Consider the following 20,943-nt stretch of genomic DNA (forward strand, 5'->3'; position numbering starts at 1 on the left):
CTTGGTACAGTCAGCATCAAAAGTAGCTGTAGGTACATTTTCGTACTTTGTCGTCTTACAGCCACGTACCTACTAAAAGCCATGCAAGATCGTCAATGTGTCAATGCGACAGAGTAAAAGTCATCCGCTACTTTTGACGCTGACTGTATGACACGACACCCACCCTTTCTTTCACATGGTTAAAATAGGGCAATCTTGGTCTTCCACTACCTCGTCTTCCTTCTACTTTTCCTTTCAGCAGGTTAAGAAAGAATTTCATAAGAAAGAAGAATAATCAACCTAAACAATTTTTTTTTACCCTGTTTTCAGGGTAAAATGGTAAAAGGGATGGGCGGCGCAATGGACTTAGTGTCCGCACCGAGAACTAAGGTAGTCATCACTATGGAACATACAGCTAAGAATGGCGGCCACAAGATCTTGCCTGAATGCAATTTGCCTCTCACCGGAAAGAATTGCGTTGATATGATTATTACAGAAAAGGTAAGAAAATAACTATAGGTTTCTGTGAATATTGCAGACTAGCCTGTTGGCCAGAAATACGTCTATGTTCCGCGGGAACTTTACTTTCCCAATAAAAGTAGCTTATTTTAATCAGTAGTATTTTTTTTTAAAGTTCAGTACTGTTGTTCGTATTTCCAGAGATTACTCCCTACATACATACAAACACCTAAAGGTTGCCTTTTGTTTATTTTTTTATTATATTTTTCCCGTTGTGATTTTATGTATGTATGTATGTATAAATACAGAAAAGGCGATAAGTAAAAATATAACTTCGAATAAAGTACATGCTACACAATACACAATGCCACGATTTGCTTACTGCGCATTTTTAGCCGCACGTTTCGTGAATGTGTGACTTTTCAAAAATCTAGTAGTAATAAAGTGTCGTTGTCGTCTGCGCCTAAGTGGTAAAATAAAAAAACAAAAAAAAATTTTTAGGGTACCTCCCATAGACAAAGTGGGGGTATTTTTTTTTTCTCAACTAACCCTATATAGTGTGGTTTATTGTTGGATAGGACTTTTAAAACCATTCGGGGGTTTCCAAGACGATTTTTCGATTCAGTTATATGTTTGTGAAATATTCAACTTTAAAGTGCAAATTTTCACTAACATCGAACGTTCCCCCTCCCCCTTCCAATATGTAAACCGTTGGGTGGAAAAATTTGAAAAAATTCAGAATGGTAGTAAGTATATCAAATTTACAAGGAAAATTATAACGGCTAAGATTGCTTGAGAATTATTAGTAGTTTAAGAGTAAATAACAGCCTAAGGTATTATTATAGGTAAATATACCTAAGTAAACTTGGAGAATTCCGTACACAATACGAAATCCTTAGAGAAAAATATAACTTAATTTTTTCGTAATGGCTACGGAACTCTATCTTGGGCGTGTCCGACATGCTCTTGACGGTTTTTATAAACAAGTTTCTGGTTCTAATTTAGCGACTGTGCTCGCTAATGTAACACAACATTTTGAAAATTCATGAATTTCATGATCTATAAACTAGAGATGTGCCGATCATGACTTTGGCCGACTAGCCGACTAGCCGATTAGTCGGTTGTAAAGAAGCCGACTAATCGGCCGACTAGTCGGCCAAGCCGATCACAGCTTCGGGGATTTCCGTGACGCTTTGTTAACCAGCTGATTTGGGCGCAAGTCGCAACCGACGCCTGTAAGCGTCTCGAAACCTGTTTGTTTTATTTTATTCGTATTATTTTATTTCTAGATTTTTGCTTTTGTATCTATCAAAGCGGTGTTTTTGTGAAAAAAATACTGTGTGAAAATAATGCCTACTATTATTGTTCATAAAAGTGAAAGAGCTAAAAAAAAAAAAAAATTTAATCATGTCAAAAAGAACGGCATCCGAAAAGGCTATAGAACCGTAGACCACATACATGCGTTGCGGCAAGTTATACAAAAGACCGAAGAGTGTAACCTCCCCTTTGCCTTGCTTTTGTAAACTACGAGAAAACCTTTGATTCGATCGAGACTTGGGCTGTGCTGCAGGCTCTCCAGCGGTGCCAAGTTGACTACCGGTATATCGAAGTGTTGAAGTGTCTATACGAAAACGCCACAATGTCCGTCTGACTACCGGACTAGAGCATGACGCGACCCCTATTCCTCTGCAGCGGGGAGTCAGACAAGGAGATGTGATCTCTCCGAAACTGTTCACTGCTGCACTGGAGGATGCTTTTAAGGTTTTGGACTGGAAAGGACGAGGCATCAACATTAATGGCGAGTACTTTACTCACCTTCGATTCGCCGACGATATTGTAGTCATGGCTGAGAGACCATGGAGGACTTAAGTGCTATGCTCGCCGACCTCAGCAGTTTCCAACCGAGTTGGCCTGAAAATAAACATAGACAAGACGTAAGTCATGTCTAATGTCCATGTTGTGCCAACTTCCGTAATAGTCGGAGGCTCTGCGCTCGAAGTTGTTGACGACTATGTATACCTGAAACAAACGGTCCAGATAGGTAGATCCAATTTCGAGAAAGAGATCACTCGTCGAATCAGACTCGGCTGGGCAGCGTTCGGGAAGCTTGGCAGTGTCTTTTCTTCCAAATTACCGCAGTGTTTGAAGTCAAAAGTCTTTGACCAATGTGTGTTGCCGTGATGACTTACGGATCTGAGACGTGGTCGCTAACGATGGGCCTCATGAGGAAGCTCTAAGTCACTCAGAGGACTACGGAGAGGGCTATGCACGGGGTTTCTCTGCGGGATAGAATCCGAAATGATGATATCCGCAGTAAAACTAAGGTTACCGACATAGCCCGAAGAATTGCGAAACTGAAGTGGCAGTGGGCAGGGCACATTGCTCGCAGAACTGATGGCCGATAGGGTCAGAAGGTTCACGAATGGCGTCCGCCGACCGGCAGACGAGGTGTCGGTAGGCCTCCAACAAGATGGAGCGACGATCGCGGGATCGCGGTGAATGCGGAAAGCACAAGACCGGTCTGAGTGGAGAGCCTTGGAGGAGGCCTATGTCCAGCAGTGGACGTCTTTCGGCTGGCATGATGATGTCAAACAGAAAGTCTCGTGTAAGGATTTCTTGAACAATTAGACAATGATTCCCTGAAAGTCAAGTACTGAAAAAACAGTAAATACTACAAAAATTAACAGCTTAAGGTTTTTATATAATGTAATCCCCCTCTGTGTACCTATACCTACATGAAAATAAATATTTTATTGAAATATACGTACAAAGTAAGAAGCCGGATAGTCGGCGCTTAGTCGGCACATCTCTACTATAAACTCTTAATTTTTTCAGTGTGTCTTTGAAGTAGACAAGGAAAACGGTTTAACATTGACGGAACTGGCTGATGGCACTACCATTGAAGACGTGCTAGTGAGCACCGGTTGCGAGTTCCACGTGTCAAAAGATCTTAAGAAGATGGGCGATGTTACGATAGATAGCGCTTGAGGTTATGCTGAAGAATAATCACTTGACTACAGAATAAAGCATAAAAATATTGGTGGTGGTAAATAAGCATATAAGAATATTTCAGGGGTTATACTTGTTGTCTTAAGGGTGAAGACTTTTTGGCCTTCGCCCATAAACGCGTTTTGGCAGAAAAAAAATGGCCAATACGATCGCTATTTCGAGGGCGTGCGTAAAAATGTATATAAATCTAAATAAAGGGCGTCTCATTAGAACTCTTTAAAAAGAAAAATATGCTCTTTCAAGTCCAGATTTTAATACTTTATTCTGAGTTGGATGTTAAAGCGTCCCAAGTACACAATAAGTGATGTGATGACCTTAACCAAGTTGTTTTTCTTCTATTTGTAATCTTTGAAATTATGAATTGATGACATTTACTTTTCTTGCAGCCTTCTTATATTAGGTATATCTACCGCATTAAAATATTTAAAATCAACGTAGAAAGTTGCAATCATCTTAAGGTAATTTCCTACAAAATACACTTATATCAGAATGTACGAAATTAAAAATTAAGATTAAAATTATTCCACGTTTACACAAGTGTATATTAAATACAAAACATGTTTAATAAAAGTGTTTGCTTCGATCTGAACATTTGGTGTAATCCGTGGTTGTGATCTACTTTTTTTGTGTAGATAATGATAATGGATATAAAAATATTTTATTTTACACTGCCAAGTAGTAGGTACCTAAGTGCAATACATGCGATATTTAAGATGAATTTGCCTATAAATATTTTTGATAAGAACATGGTATTTTATTATTATTCTCTAATAAATTGTTGTTACAAAATACAGGAAAATAAATATATTTTTGTCATGATGTTAATTTTGTTTAAATTGAACCTAAGATTGATTTTTCATGAGAACTTTTTATGTAAGGAAAGGTTTGATGCAAAAAATAATAAATATTATAACGTGACTTTATTTATATTGTTGTTGTATTATAACATGGAGTTGATCTGATGATAAAGCTAGCGGGTGACCATATGAACTCTGTGGTAAACGACACGACCGCATCGAGTTTGCACTCGTTTGTCGTCTTGACGAGTACTTTGGGAAGAATTTTAAGAAAAACTTGCACTGAACTGTGCGGAACCCTTCATGTACGACTTCAGTCCGACTCGCACATGACCAATTTTTTAGAAAAATATGGCTCTGTCCATTGTAGGACAATTTTGCCAGTGTCTAGTAGGTTTTGCCGTTGTACGGTAAAAAAAATCTATCAAACGAGACGTAATGGTGGATGAACGATAATAGCGCGAAAACTTTTTTATAATTGAAGTCTCATAAGCACAGCACGTCACTTAAACAAAATGTCATTTGAAATTTAAAAAGTCAGCCACTATCTGCCACTATCATGCCACTATGATTGTCAGACATCAAATCTCTATAGGTACGTACTTAGTACTCTTTGCATCAAATGCTGTCAAGCTGTCGTGTCGATTTGTTAGGAAATTTACATTGGTATTTATAAATGGAGAGATTAACACATAATTTTAACGATAGAATCAACTATAAGGGTCCCAATCATCCCATTATTGTCTGGGGCGCGTGCTTCTTATGGGTAACATCAATGTTTGCGATTGCATGGTCCCTAGCGCTATTCTACTGTAAGTATATTAGTATAGTAATACATTTACCGTACCTATAATTTTATCGCACGTTCACACTATAGCTAAGCTACCCAGTGATCTCCACTGTCCCGTATGCCGCTATGTCTAGCCCTAGCTGAGTGATTGGTAGTGGGTCGTACCTACTGTGTCAAGAGCATATCAAGAGCGTCGCGAACCGAACTAGCCAGCCAGCGATTTAGAGAGTCACGTTGATCTAATGAACAGTCACCAGCATCAGTATATAACGCCAAAAAGCAAGCATAAATATCTGATAAAATTTTATAAGGCTGTTAGAACGTGTCAGATTTTTTTTACAGCTAACTGTACGAAGGGAATATTATGAATTGTAAGTACAGTGAAATGTATATAAGTATACTTCGTTTAATTTAAGGTTTGAATTAACACACGTTTCTCGGTATTTCGAACACGAATGGACTAAAAATACCTACATGTACATTTATTAGCGGTATTTATTATGTTTTTATTATAGAAGTTAACACAATTTTAAATAGTTTCGTTGTTTCATTTAAAAACGTGTGCAAATTAATTTTACCGTTAAGTTTCAAATGTTAAAGTACATGGAGTATAGTCGGGACGTCTAGGGAGAGGGGGGCGAATTTTGGAGTAACCTCTCAGCTGTACTTATGCTATTACTTATTCTGTGGCAGTACGAGGGCTGCCTTTTAAGTTGTGTCGTTTGGAAAAATTAAACAAAATTTGGTATTTATTGTTTTCCAAAGTAATAAGTCTGCAGGGCGGTGTGCCAGCTCGCATTATCGTGGTGCAGTCGTATACGACGTCTTTGGTTATTTTTTCGGTACTCGCCGGTAACTTCATGTAAACAAGCAGTGGTATACCAGTCAGCATTAACGTTTTACATTACTGCTCCCTGAAATGCTTAATAAAGCTTCTATCTCACGGTATGTCGCATGGCGATCTTCGACGATCAGTTGCCGTACAGCATCAATGTTCTCCTGGGTTACGGCTGTTTTTGGTCGGCCTTCACGGTGCCTATCACTAAGACTAGAGCAACCACGTAGAAATTCTAAATACCAGCGTTCCACAGTCCGATGCCTGGTGTTTAATAAAACCGTAGTCAGCTCTTCAAAGCACTGAAGACGCGTTAAACCTCATTTGAAGTTGTAAAAAATTATCGCATGTTAATTTTCCTTCGAAATTTTCATTTTCACAACTGACTTGTCAACTTTGAACCGAGGCTGTCCTAAAACGCTTCGGCTGATCTCGAGTTTGTTCTTGTTTGTTGTTTGTTTGTTTGTGGTTGAGTTCTTTTGTTTTCGAATTCTAAATTAATAGTAGATTGTTCAACAAGGGACTAAAACAAGCCACAATGACACGAGATGTTTAGCCACCCGAGCAGAGCGAGGGTAGCTTTAGTTCGAGTGGCATTATGGTTGTTTGTTTAGTTAGTCTCGCGTTAAACACTCTACTTTTCACTTTGAATGCGAGGTAAAAAAACAATGCTCTGTTCAAAATTACAATATCACTTTTTAAAAACGTATGCTCGACTAATGAACAGGCCATCTGCCGCGAATGCGAATGCGAATGCGAATATTCAGTTTTTCGTTTTGGTGCTAAATTATCTGTGGCAGTCTCGTTCGAACGAAGTGCTTTCCGTTTGTACTTTATTCCGAGAATTACCCAGTTTATACGAACGCATCGCAAAGTAAATAAATAGATAATATCAAATGATTAAGTGAAGACTGATAATGTGATTACGAGATTAAGTTATTTTTTTGTATAAAAAACATAAGAAATGAATGCATTTTGATTTTATTAACCTATCTATTATCGAATAATTGTATTTTTTCTGATATTCATATTCGCAAAACATTCGCAGAAATTTTGCGAATGCGAATATGCAAAAATATGCGAATATTCGCGAATGCGAATGCGAATGTGAATATTCGTTACATCACTAGTCCCGATATGCAGAGACTAAAGTGACATTTTAAGACCATGAGAAGTGAAAAATATTTTAAGATGATACTAGTTTTATTTTAATAATCACGGGAGGTTTGCAAACGACAGAACTTGGCAGTTGGCAGCCCTCATAATACTAAAGTATGATTTGCGTATGTTTGATATATATGTTTTCAGGTGTTGGCGACGTATTGGTGATCTTAAGGCTGGACCTGATGAACTCTGTAGTACTGCTGTGCGGTATTATCATGATGCCAACCAATGTGCACATACTGTACATGATATCGCAAGGAGAGTTAATAGAGTTTAGTATTATTTAGTGCTTTACAGTACGACCAATTACTTGTTTTCTCTATCGTTATGAAAATAACGCTCGAGCCTTGAGCTTGAGTTCAGTGGCGGCGTAGCGTGGATTTGCGCCCGGGGCGGATTATTACAGCCCCCCCCCCCCCCCGACGTCCGACGTCGTCGTCCTTAACCGCGTGACTGTGAATCAAGTAAAGAAGCCGCCAGTTCGGCCGCTTGCTTTACTTTACTTGATTTACAAAGTCACGCGGTTTAGACGTAGTGCGGCCTAGCTCTAAGACGTCATCTTCATATACACGTCATGCAGAAGCACGTTGTCTTTGTCAACCCCTTGGTACTGGTACAGTCAAGGGCAAAGATATCGACACGGCCAAAGTTGCAAAAATATGTATACACGGTCCTAATTTTAAGTGCACAGAGTCGCGTATACATATTTTTGCAACTTTGGCCGTGTCGATATCTTTGCCCTTGACTTTACCCGGGGCGGACCGCCTCTCCGCCCCTCCTATTACGTCGCCACTGATTCCTATCCTATCACTAAGACTTTTTTAATTACGAACTGTAGGTACGACACTTATGATATGTACCTAAGTACCTACTTAGTATTTAGCATACCAGCTTCAAGCTAGTATTTATTTGTTTACTTTATTTACAGCCACAAATCTAAAGTAATTTGCTGTCCGTTATGGCTTTGTATGATTTGCATAATCATCATAAACATTCTAGGCGCCGTCCTTTGCGCCTTGAGAATCAGAACTTGCTGGTCAAAAATAACAGGAATATTAGCCAGAAGCCTATTGCAGTATAGAAGTGCTCCTAAATATAAACATTTCATGGATAGTGTGCAGTGGAACTTGAGATGCTGCGGTGTACGTATAAAACGAGATCATTGTCAACTGTTATTAAGTAGTCTTTCGTGATAGGTACTTTGTAAGAAATTTGTTACGTACCGTAAACTGCTTCAACTTTTCCCTCTGGCCCCAACATTGCCTGAGTTGATTTAGAGTCGATTAAAATTTTATCTACACGGGAATTATTATTACGGGGGATAAAAGTTTTAAAACCTAAAGGGTGCTAAGTTATCGACTCTAAATCGAATCAGGCAATGTTGGGGCCAGAGGGCAAAGTTGAAGCAGTTTACGGTAGATACGGAATGTACCTAGACTGAGTCACTTTTTATGAGCTCCCGACGATATTTCGATACAGTTGCATGTGTCGGCGGCCGATCGTAAAATCCGCCAGATCACGAAATTCCTAGGCATATCGTGAAACGCCGCCATTTCATGATATGCCTAAACGTTGGCCAGGCATATCACGATGTGCCTGAGAAATAATACGGCAAATCGATTAGAGCAACGCATTCGTCGATATTCCTAGCTCTATACCGGGCACATCGTAAAATAGTTTCTTTTTTGGCCACTGGTGGCGCTGCGTATGCAATGGCGGCCGTGACCAGCTGACCGGTCGTGTTTGTTTAGCGCGTGAAAAATGTCGGCGTCGCAACAAAATGATCTTTAAACCGAAACTAGTGATTGAATTCAAAATAGAAGTGCAATAGAAGCTTTTGAACATCAGCTCCGTTCTTTTTATGTGAATCAAACGTATTCTGTGCACAATGTGAAAAAACCATGGACGTCTGCCCGTATTTTAGAGGTTAGTATTTTGTTGATAAATAAAGTATTCACTAGTTGTCACTTATTTATATAGAAAAATTTAGGTACGACGAGCGAAGCGAGGAGTGGTTAGTTTTAATTGTGATCACAACGCACGAGCCGAGCGAGCGAAGCGAGCGTGCCGCGGCAGCGGCCGGCGAAGTGCCAGAACCGATATGGCGGCGTTTCATGATATGCCTAGGAATTTCATGATCTGCCTAAACTGGCCAAATCATGAAATGGCGGCGCTTCATGATATGCCGAGGAATTTCATGATCTGCCTTAATGTCACTAGGCAAATCGTTAAACGGTGAGTTTTGAACGATATGGCGGATGTCCCTAAGCCAATTCATGAAATGGCGGCATTTTACGATATGCCTAGGAATTTCGTGATCTGGCGGATTTTACGATCGGCCGCCGACACATGCATCATGATCAAGGGAACTGAAAATTTTTTGGGTAGGTAGGTGTTAATGTTGTGTCGGTCTAACCTAAAGCAGCGTTTCCACCAATAAAATAATGTGCGAGGATGTGTTGCGAACTTGCGAGGAATGTGTTTTTTAGTAACCAATACAAACGCTTCATTTACCTATCCTCGCTCCCCACCAGGAAATGTGCTATGCAAGGCGAGGTAAATAAATAATAATAATAATAATATTTTATTTATTCAGACAACTTGATCCAAAAATTTTGTTAGTATTTCCTTAAGACTATGTTAGTAATTATAGCTAGCCAGTGAAAGGGTATTTTTAATTAGGTGTTGCATAATTGAGCACTCATTTCTTACAGCTAATGTCTTCAGGTGACTGTTTGGGCTGCCACGTATCCTAATTAAAAGTGATGCCATCTTTTTGCGCAAGACGGCAGTAAAGTTGTCCACTCGAGCTCCCGCGAACATGGCGGAAGCGCTGCAGAATCGTGGCAGCCCCAACAGTGCCCTGAAGGCATTGTTATTCTGGACGCGCAGGGAGGCAAGGGATCGCTGCGTGCAGGCCACCCACAGCGCTCCCGTGTACAGAGAAGTGCAGTATGCTCTAAAGAGCGTAATTTTCACTGCCTCTGTACACCGAGCGAATCTGCGGGCTAGCATGTTCGCCCGGACCGCCAGCGCCCTGCGTTCCCGCTCAACATCCGCATCATCTTTCAAGTTATCAGTTAAAAAGTGTCCTAGATATTTAAACTGATTTACTCTGTCAACTGGGGCTCCGTTTAATAAAACAGGGAGCGACACGTCTGGGGCGTCCACACCCGGCGCCTGAAACACCATGTAAACCGTCTTCCTTACATTGTACACAAGCCCATGCGAGGCAGCATATTTTTCACATATGCTAATCAATTCATTCAGCGCACCGTTCGATGGGGCCAGCAGTGCCATGTCGTCGGCGTAGCTTATGTTGTTATGGCTAATACCGTCTATAGAACAGCCCGCATGAGCGCCGCTTAGCTCCTCGATCAGCGCATTGATATATAAATTAAATAGCTTAGGTGAAGTCAGCCCCCCCTGCCTCACACCGCACTCGAGCACATATGGCGAAGACAGTAAATTCGCCCACTTCACAACATTGACTTGGTTACCATACCAATGCTGAAAAATGGTCAAAAGGTCGAATAAAGCGTTGCTGTTAATGAAAAACACATGCCTCGCAACACATCCTCGCACATTATTGGTGGAAACGCAGCTTTAATACTAACTTATATTTTACTTTGGAAGACCGATGTTTAAAATAGAACCCAGTAGTTTAGTTTTACAGTATGATTACTTGGCGTTAACACTTGACAAATGGGCGTGCCTTCAGCCAATTTTCAACTTTGACGTCATACAAATAAAGCCATGTTTAGTATACCGCTACCCACGTTTACAGATTATGTAAAAACTAGGTATTTTATTTGTATGGCCTCAAAGTTGAAAATTACCTGAAGGCACGCCCATCTGTCAAGTGTTAACTCCAAGTAATCGTACTGTAAACATTTTAATAGCTTTAGCACTGCCATACAGGAACAGAGTAATTAAATTAATCGCACTAGAATCATCTAAATAAGGCGCAGCTCATCGTAAATGAGTGTATGATCTTATATTAGGCTTATATAGTAAAGCATGCTTATTTTACCCTACTTAATTATAAATGTTAATTTTAGCTTAATTCCTATAAAGATTGGTTTAGCCGTGATTGGTATGACAAAATACGTGATTATGAATGGGATCCAAACGATGAAAATTTTAATAAGCTTAATCAACATTCTAAGCAAGAAGCACATGTAACGGATAGCGTACCGCTAAGGTAAAAAAAACGTATTTAAAAAATAAATGAAATAGAAGAGCTATGAATCGCACTACTAAGAGTTCGTAAAAATAAATTGACAGACTGGATAAACTGAAACACACTTATGTTCCATTGTTTATAGTTGTTGCAAAAGCGGGTCCTGCATAGCGAACTATTTAACTGAGATGGGAACAAGTTTCATTAATGTTAGAGGATGCGGTACTCACGTGCATCGAATTGTGCTGGTCACACTGGCGGGCCATTTGTTCGTTTTTGTCTCCGTTATTTTAGTTGAGGTAAATGTTTTAAAGTAGGTAAGTATGTAGATCTAGACACGTAAGTACAGTTTGCTATTTTCAACTCGGTGAGCTTTAGATACTTACGACTTGTACAGTCAAGGAAACTGAATCACGTACCAGGTTGGAACCTTTTCATAATTAATTTCACTTTGATTTCTTTGGCAAATGCATGGATGGGATGTCAAGATGACATTAGTAGCACCAAGGTTCCACCGTACGCGATTCAGTTTCCTTGACTGTATACGTACGAGTACATCTTCAACCTATAAATTTCAGTCATCTCATTTAAATCTGTCAACAAATTTTAAATCTAATGGTGTTAAATATTTGGTTCTATTATTCTTAAGCTCAAAATTTGTAATAGACAAGTAAGAAAAAGCGTGCAAATTAATTTACATTGCGACGCTCGATTGACGGATCGTGACTCTGTGAGGAGCTATAGGTATCTGGATGGAATATTTCAGTTGTGGTTGACAAACGTTTTCATACATTTATCGATGATTTAGGTACCGTCTTAAAGGCTAGGCTAAAGTTGAGTTAAAAATTCCACGAAAAACCTTTTACAGAGATTTTAAGTAGATAAAACTAACTCAACCTGCATTTAAATTATAGTTTAACTAGTAGCAATACTTTAAATCAGGCGATTATATTTGATTTAAATTTATTTGCAGACTATATTATTGATATTAATAAAAAAACAATCGAAAGGTAAGGCCCGACTCGAAAAAACAAGGATTAGTAGGGGAGGGGAGTACAATGTGAAACACATTATGACGGTGAGGGATAACTTCGACGTGTCGAGTGGCTCAGTTCAAATGGACTCTGATGAGGATGAGATTGATGATGACGCGGATTAAAGAAGAATGCATAATAACAAGATCCTTCAAGACGGTACACATTTTATTACAAACCAGCATGAATGGTAGGTACAAAATACGCGTAAATACGACAATACGGGCCCGGGGCGGCCCGGGCCCAGTTCACAATACGAGTAATATAGGCAGTAAATCGACTTCATACTAGAGGGCCAAAATCGACGCACGCTCTCAGCGGAGCGTCTTACACGGCCGTTAACCCGACTTAACTACGCAGTGCCACGCCACGCGCCGCGCAGTGCGGTCGCTGCGCTGATCGAATGAGTGCACCAGAACGTGTGTATTGCAGTGGGTGCCTAAATTCAACGCTGATAAAACCAACATTGTCATTTTTTATTATTACAAGCTTTTATTTAGTTTCACCTGTCCCGTTGTCTGTCTGTCTGTCTGTAGTCAAATCTTGCAAGTCAAATTTGATCAACTTCCAGTAGTCAGATTGACTTGAAATTTGGAATACTTATGTAAATCGCGTGACATTACAATAATTTAGTTAGTAGTGACATCCTGGTAGTCCAGCCAGGATCGTCTCCGCAGGACGGAACTCTTCAACGGTTAATAGCATCGACTTGAAATTTGGTATGCAAATGTAGCCATTGATTAATTTTAACTGACGGATAAATGTGATGCTGTCTCTGTTTTTAACCCCCGACGCAAAAAGAGGGGTATTATAAGTTTGACCACTATGTGTGTCTGTCTGTGGCACCGTAGCTCTTAAAGCCTATATACGTCCCACTGCTGGGCACAGGCCTCCTCTCGGAACAAGAGGGCTTGGGCCATAGTTCCCACGCGGGCCCAGTGCGGATTGGGAACTTCGCACGCACCACTGAATCGCTTCGCAGGTTTGTGCAGGTTTCCTCACGATGCTTTCCTTCACCGCAAAGCTCGTGGTAAATTTCAAATGTAATTCCGCACATGAATTTCGAAAAATTCAGAGGTGCGAGCCGGGGTTCGAACCCACGACCCTCTGCTTGAGAGGCGATAGGTCAAACCACTAGGCCACCACGGCTTACTATGCCACCACGGCTTATATAAGCTTATAGTATTGTGCCCACTTAGCGTCTTTCGAGCGTTGTCGTCTAGTAAACGCCCGCGCAGCGGCTACTACCAAACTCGCAAATCGAAGTTTGCATCGCACCGTCACTTTCACTCGCGTATTAAATGGCATGTGTCAGCGGGACGGCAACATATGAAGTTCGAGTTTTGCACTTCGTGGTATACAGGGCGTCCCAAGACTATGGGACATCAAGGGAAAGTACCTTTTATATCGTAGATAGGATATTTTGCTGAAAGAAGACTTTATGTTATTTTTAAAAGTTAGTAATTCTGCATTTAAAGATTTTCTAAGAATTACTTGCTCGTCTGGGAATCGAACCGACTTAAATGTGAAAAAATCACCCCTATTTTTATGATGCCAATCGAAAGAATGGACAAAAAATAATAATTCTTTCTAAGTAACATAGTATATTGGTTTTGTATTTCTTGAATAAAAAGTTCAGTAAGTATCAAACTCGGTCTCTTGGCTGGCGATGACTGCATTTCCGACATGATGTGTTTATCTGTAGGTAGCTCTGATTGAGGTGGGGACGGACGCGGTGGGCAGCGAGTCCCGGGGATGGCGCTGCCTGCGCTGGCGCTGGCTAGACGGCGGTCTAGTAGACGCGGCATATCTGACAATCGCCACTTGACGTCGAGCGAGGCGACGCTGCGCATACGCCGCGTCGTCGCTGCACGGGCGTTAACGAGACGCTGGCGTCCGAAAGGCCACTGGCGTCGCGGCACCGCAACGTGAACGTTACGGCGGCGCTGCGCTGGCGTTTACTATATATAATATGTCGGCGGCCGATCGTAAAATCCGCCAGATCACGAAATTCCTAGGCATATCGTGAAACGCCGCCATTTCATGATATGCCTAAACGTTGGCCAGGCATATCACGATGTGCCTGAGAAATAATACGGTAGATCGATTAGAGCAACGCATTCGTCGATATTCCTAGCTCTATACCGGGCACATCGTAAAATAGTTTCTTTTTTGGCCACTGGTGGCGCTGCGTATGCAATGGCGGCCGTGACCAGCTGACCGGTCGTGTTTGTTTAGCGCGTGAAAAATGTCGGCGTCGCAACAAAATGATCTTTAAATCGAAACTAGTGATTGAATTCAAAATAGAAGTGCAAAAGAAGCTTTTGAACATCAGCTCCGTTCTTTTTATGTGAATCAAACGTATTCTGTGCACAATGTGAAAAAACCATGGACGTCTGCCCGTATTTTAGAGGTTAGTATTTTGCTGATAAAGAAAGTATTCACTAGTTGTTACTTATTTATATAGAAAAATTTAGGTACGACGAGCGAAGCGAGGAGTGGTTAGTTTTAATTGTGCTCACGACGCACGAGCCGAGCGAGCGAAGCGAGCGTGCCGCGGCAGCGGCCGGCGAAGTGCCAGAACCGATATGGCGGCGTTTCATGATATGCCTAGGAATTTCATGATCTGCCTAAACTGGCCAAATCATGAAATGGCGGCGCTTCGTGATATGCCTAGGAATTTCATGATCTGCCTAAACGTCACTAGGCAAATCGTTAAACGGTGAGTTTTGAACGATATGGCGGATGTCCCTTAGCCAATTCATGAAATGGCGGCATTTTACGATATGCCTAGGAATTTCGTGATCTGGCGGATTATACGATCGGCCGCCGACATATAGACGACGACGCTCAAAAGACGCTACAAGTGGGCCCGGGCCCAAACGATCTGAAATTATGAGGGCACCACTTTCTTTGAAACTGTCACATTTTTAACGCAAAACGTTTGATCATGGCAATGCTGTAAAATTTTAGTGCCTTTCTTCTCCCTCCTCTCTCTCTCTCTCTCCCTTTTTCTCTATATTGTCGTAGGTACTTGATCAATTAACTGGCCATCCGTCGGAATCCGTCCGTCCGTGGGGATCGGGTAGCAAGAATGTTTCGCAACGCAAGATTCAAAGTTCGCGCGCTTTGAAGAAGGATTCTTTTTTTTTTATTCGGCTGGTTGGCAAACGAGCAAGTGGCATTGACAGAACTCGTATAAGCACAAACATGCAGCAAAATTTTGCACGCACCTCTATTGCAACAACGACTTAAATTTCTAAATTTCTTAATGTTTGTGGGTTCATGAATAACCAACGTAATAAAAATAAGTAGGTACAAATTAAAAATCACGAACGAAAGATACAAATGAAAAAACCGGCCAAGAGCGTGTCGGACACGCCCAAAATAGGGTTCCGTAGCCATTACGAAAAAATCTATAATATAAAAGTGAATCGCCAGAACGGGAAAAAAAACGAGACAGAGCAGGATAGCGCTCTACAACACCATTTTGACACGTTTCTCCCAACAAGTGCATTATTTCACTGGAATTTTAAAGCAATTCGATTCTTTGACCTTGGGAATCGCGAAAAACTTGAGAAAATATGATATTGGGTGTGTACATTTTGTATATTAAGCAAAATAAAATCACAAGTTCGAATTTCGAGCCAAAAACGATCTATGCCAGTGTTGCCATTCAGAGAAAAAGAAATCTATTCATTATCCTGCATTGCAGTCTGTAAAGCTCTTTAACCCACTTATTGCCGCGCGCCAGCAGGGCTACTACGAAACTCGAAGTCCGTGTCGTGCGGTCCCTCTAACACTTATACGAGAGCGAGAGGGACGGTACGATACGAACTCCGAATTTCGAGTTTCGTAGTAGCCGTGTAGATTAGTACTTTGCTGCGATGCCGACGCTTCTGCAGAACAGACGCCCATCGGCGTCAGCGGCATCCAGGGAAAGCTAAATAAGACGCCCATCGGGGTTTTCGGCACTCCAGTTGCAGATTTGTAGATATGCATCATAAGAAACAGTATTCGTAAACCTTTTGTGATTTTTAGGGTTCCGGAGCCAAAATGGCAAAAACGGAATCTGTCTGTCTGTCTGTCCGTCCGCGGCTTTGCTCAGGGACTATCAATGCTAGAAAGCTGTAATTTTGCACGGTTAATATATGTAAACTATGCCCACAAAATGGTACAATAAAAAAGTCAAATAAAATTTTTTTTAGGGTACCTCCCATAGACGTAAAGTGGTTTGCTAAGTAAATTTTTCGATTCAGTGATTTGTTTGCGAAATATTCAACTTTAAAGTGCAAATTTTCATTAAAATCGAGCGTCCCCCCTCTAAAATCTAAACCGGTGGGTGGAAAAATTTGAAAAAATTCAGGATGGTAGTAAATATATCAAACTTTCAAGGAAAACTATAACGGCTAAGTTTGCTTGAGAATTATTAGTAGTTTTACTCTTAAATAGCAGCATAAAATATACCTAAACTTGGAAGATTCCGTATAAAATACGAAATCCTTAGAAAAATTTTACTTAACTAGCATTTGCCCGCGGCTCCGCCCGCGTGGTATTCGGTTATCGCGCGCTGTTAAATTACAGCTTTCTAGCATTGAAAGCCGCGGACGGACGGACAGACAAACAGATAGACAGACATGGCGAAACTATAAGGGTTCCGTTTTTGCCATTTTGGCTCCGGAACCCTAAAAAGTGTAAGTTTGTTTGCAAGATTTCTGTTTTTTGCCACGCTCATAATGTTCTTTCCATTTAAGGGTCTCCATATACGGTACGATTCGTCTGTACGATCGATCTGATGAAAATCGTGGCGATTGATCGTAAAGAGCCATACATTGTCGATTCATCGTTATGATATTCATGATTGCATGCGATCTCCGACATCTTCTTCGGTGAAGTAAATCGTTAACGATCTTGACATACACTACCGTTTTGATCGGTCTGAAGCGACGGATCGTACAGACGAATCGGTGTGTACCGTGTATGGGGCCCTTTATATTAGACATGGGTAATCTCAACTCCGCGAAGTGATCTGACTCACTAGATCCAGCTCCGGTGTCGGTACCGAATCCGCTTATTGAATCCGACTCCTTTATTGACTCCGGTTCTTTCGAGCGATTATTAATTTATCTATGGCCGATCCGCTCCGGCTCGGTTCGGTCGGTCGGTGTCGGTACGGTACTGCGGTGCCCCACCCGCTGACTGAACTGAAGTACAAGAACCGAACCGACCAACCAAACATAGATAATAAGATCCAAGTCCAAGATCCGATCCGCAGGGCTACTATGAAACTCCAAAATCTAAGTTCGTGTCGTGCGGTCCCTCTGACACTTATACTATTTAATACGAGAGCGAGAGGGACGGTACGATACGAACTTCGAGTTTCGTAGTAGCCCTGCCGATCCGATCCGAGCCGAGCGAGAGCGAAAGCAGGCGGACGGAGCGAGTCAGTGTGAGTGAGCGTGACGGCGATCACGAGCGAGGCGAGCCGCTCGATCCAGTCGGAGTTAGTAACTCCGGAGTCAATAAGATTTGAAAGGAGTCATTAAGGGATTCGGATCCGCTTGAGGATCTGACTATTTGAATCTTCAGATCCGGATTTACCCACCTCTACTTTATATCTTATGGTTAGGTTACTTACTATACTCACTCTGAATTAATCTGTGGTAATGGTAAACGTCAGTAAGCTGTCTGTCTGTACTTCACATTTTTAGGTTAGTGATATTATTATTATGGCAAAAATCTATTGGAAATATATTACATTAATTGGTCACTGAAATACAAGATTGACAATAACCTATTTAAAGAAATTAACGTTTACTACAGTAGTTTTCTTGTTTCACAGGTCACAATGGTGTTTCTTACGGTGGCTAATTTGATTCGGGTTCGAGGCCCAGACGAATATTGGCGTAAAAGGAGGATTTTTAGATTAGCTGCACATTACATAGGTCGTCGTAGAAACTGTTACTCTGTGGCTGTCCGAAATGTACACCGTGCGTTAGCGTACGTCACAAAAGCGCGACAGTTGAAAAAAGAAGACATGAAGGATCTGTGGAACACGAGAATTGCTGCTGCATGTGAACAACATAACATCACACAGTTCCAACTTAAAGAAGGCCTGGACAGAGCTAACATTTTACTGGACCGCAAATCCCTTTCCAATTTAGCTTCATGGGAACCTCGGACCTTTGAATCCCTAGCTGCTGTTGCTAAACAGAAACTGGAACTGGATGGGTTTGTTGATAATGCGGATAAACAATATCCAACAGGAATCAAATTGAACCTCAAAGATGTTATGCTGGAGGCTTGGTTAAAAGAAAACAAGAAGTGAATTAGTTTTATTTAATCTAAATTCTATTTATAAGTATTTCATTAGGAAATAAAGCAATATGTCTTAAAAACCTATGTTTCTAAGCTTCATTTAATCCTTTCTTCAATTGTTTGGTTAATTCATTCTGCTTCTCTATCATGTACAAGTTTTCAATTTTTCGTCTTTGTTGTCGTTCAACATCCTTTATGACACCCTCATGCATTTTTTCCCTGAAAAAAAAAAAAAAACCTTGACGACTTGATTTGACCTGAAAATGAGGTTTAGTCCATTGACATCCATGTACCTTACGGCACTAGACTGACTGTTTGGAACAAAACACGCAGCACATCAATCATCCATATTACGTTGACACAACCCCTGTCATGGATGTAAACTACTTAGCCACTCACATGCTTTGAATTTTGAGTTGAACTCTATTCATTAACAAAATAAGAACATTGATGTGTACCCTTGATGCAAGTCCTTTTTTGTCAAGTAAAGCTGAAAAAAGCTACAGCAAAACAAATCAGTTTTATATACTCAGCGGCACAAAATTTGGCCCACTCTACATAAAAAAATCCCTATTACTGATTAGTGGCCAGATTTTCTGCCGCTCAGTATATTATTTACCTATGAGGGAGTAATTTAAAAACATAATATTTTTAACCACTTCAGTTGATTTTGTACAGTATATTGTAAGTTTAGCAAGATTGAATATTTGTATAGGGAAAGGGTTAAAGATTTTTATTTATTATTGTGTTAAATAAAGTAAAGGAGAAAAATATTTATTTATTTTATTATTTGTTATAAGTAAGCAAGTACTTATTAATCATAATTTGCTTTCAATACTCATTCACAAAAACAGTAAATCCAGTAAGTATTTCTCAGTTTAAAATAGATTAAGAGTAATATTTGAGATTTAGTTCTACAGAGAAAAGTTTTCAAATAAAATACGCTTATTTTAACTTATTCTAAGTATACATTTTTTTTATTTGACTGGATGGCAAACAAGCAAATGGGTCTCCTGATGGTAAGATCACCACCGCCCATAGACACCTGCACCACCAGGGGGATTGCAGATGCGTTGCCAACCTAGAGGCCCAAGATGGGATACCTCAAGTGCCAGTAATTTCACCGGCTGTCTTACTCTCCATGCCGAAACAACAGTGCAAGCACTACTCCTTCACGGCAGAGATGGTGGTAGGAATCCGGGCGGACCTTGCACAAGATCCTACTACCTGCAGCATACTACATTAAAATCACTTAAAATATGTTTCATCACTACTTACTTCATTTTTGGTAAAAAATATTTTATGTCCCTGGCCCCTTGTAAAAGTCCAAACTGTGAGTTCCTTTATCTCACCCATTTTTGATTATAGAGAAAAGTTGTCAAGTAAAGTACAACAGTATAGTTATTTTAACATATTCTATTCAATAACATCATTTAAAATATGCCATCATGACTTCATTTTGGTAAAACAAACTGTCCTCGGCCCCCTTTTGCTACAGTTCAACCCTTCTATCCCCAGACATGGACTTGTACATAATTGCAATGTGGAAATAATTTCTACAGTATCAACTAGGTAGATCAGTAAATACATGCAATTATAATTTAATAACTCACCTGTCTGATTGTTGTTTCAAATGTACATAGCTAACAATACCAATAGTTATAGCGCATGAGAGCCCCAAGACGACTTTTGAACCTATCGACGACATTGATGCGTAGCCGTAGGTGTACTTAAATATCAAAAGATTGAGATTACCACATTCATGGCATAGTTAAAATATTTTTTATTTAATTATCGTCTGCTTTCCGTTTAGATTCAGCTCAGCCAGCTGATCAATCAAAAAGAGTAGATTTAGATTAGATTAGATTTTTTAGAAAAATATGGCTCTGTCCATTGGAGGACAATTTTGCCAGTGTCTAGTAGGTTTTGCCGTTGTACGGTAAAAAAATTCTAGAAAACGAAATATGAGAGGTAATGGTGGATGAACGATGACAGCGCGAATCCAATCAAAAAGAGTAGATAATAAACATTTCATTTGAAAACGTCACGCACGTCCCACCGGATTCTGACATGAGTGACATCTGCATCTGTCATCTGTCAGTTTTAGAATTTTTGTTTTTTTACCCTTCGCGCTGCCATCGTTCATCCACCATTACCTCTCATATTTCGTTTTCTAGATTTTTTTTACCGTACAACGGCAAAAACTACTAGCTAGACACTGGCAAAATTGTCCTCCGATGGACAGAGCCATATTTTTTAAAGAAACAACAATACCCTTAGGCCACTTTTGGTCCGATCGGCTTGTTCGATTGATCGGGCGACGAATTTTTTTATTTTATTGGTTCGATTGAATTTTAACCAATCAACAAGCATGT

At 40.4% G+C, this 20,943-nt stretch overlaps 3 protein-coding genes across 5 annotated transcripts in view; 2 read left to right on the forward strand and 1 right to left on the reverse strand.

Moving 5' to 3' along the window:
• SCOT (Succinyl-CoA:3-ketoacid CoA transferase) overlaps window positions 1-4,272 on the forward strand; it is a 13,153-nt gene extending 8,881 nt beyond the window's left edge. Inside the window, exons 8-9 of the mRNA XM_074095408.1 lie at window positions 310-480; window positions 3,274-4,272. Coding sequence (XP_073951509.1) covers window positions 310-480; window positions 3,274-3,426 — 324 coding nt within the window. The 3' untranslated portion in view covers window positions 3,427-4,272. The remainder of the gene's footprint in view (window positions 1-309; window positions 481-3,273) is intronic.
• Window positions 4,273-4,430: 158 nt separating this feature from the next.
• On the forward strand, window positions 4,431-18,652 carry LOC141433391 (large ribosomal subunit protein bL20m-like). Of its 3 annotated transcripts, none has more exons than XR_012451925.1 (7): window positions 4,431-5,056; window positions 7,178-7,304; window positions 7,962-8,175; window positions 11,095-11,237; window positions 11,362-11,515; window positions 12,190-12,440; window positions 18,093-18,182. XR_012451925.1 is itself a non-coding variant. In XM_074095409.1 (7 exons), the coding sequence occupies exons 1-6, from the start codon at window positions 4,921-4,923 to the stop codon at window positions 12,373-12,375; spliced, it is 960 nt and encodes a 319-aa protein (XP_073951510.1). In that variant the 5' UTR covers window positions 4,431-4,920; the 3' UTR covers window positions 12,376-12,409; window positions 18,093-18,182. The 3 variants fall into 3 exon arrangements, 2 of the variants coding, with proteins under 2 accessions (XP_073951510.1, XP_073951512.1); XM_074095409.1 differs by having other exon boundaries at window positions 12,190-12,409; XM_074095411.1 differs by lacking the exons at window positions 4,431-5,056; window positions 7,178-7,304; window positions 7,962-8,175; ... (1 more) ...; window positions 11,362-11,515; window positions 12,190-12,440 and adding an exon at window positions 17,875-17,961 and having other exon boundaries at window positions 18,093-18,652.
• On the reverse strand, window positions 18,576-20,586 carry LOC141433392 (protein PET117 homolog, mitochondrial). Its single transcript, XM_074095412.1, has 2 exons — window positions 20,182-20,586; window positions 18,576-18,787 (listed from the first exon to the last, which is right to left on the reverse strand). Exons 1-2 carry the CDS (start codon window positions 20,274-20,276, stop codon window positions 18,658-18,660), a joined length of 225 nt encoding a protein of 74 aa, XP_073951513.1. The 5' UTR covers window positions 20,277-20,586; the 3' UTR covers window positions 18,576-18,657.
• Between the last annotated feature and the right edge of the window lie 357 nt (window positions 20,587-20,943).

This window comes from Choristoneura fumiferana, chromosome 12 (genome assembly GCF_025370935.1).
Source record: "Choristoneura fumiferana chromosome 12, NRCan_CFum_1, whole genome shotgun sequence".
Classification (NCBI taxonomy): Eukaryota; Metazoa; Arthropoda; class Insecta; order Lepidoptera; family Tortricidae; genus Choristoneura; species Choristoneura fumiferana.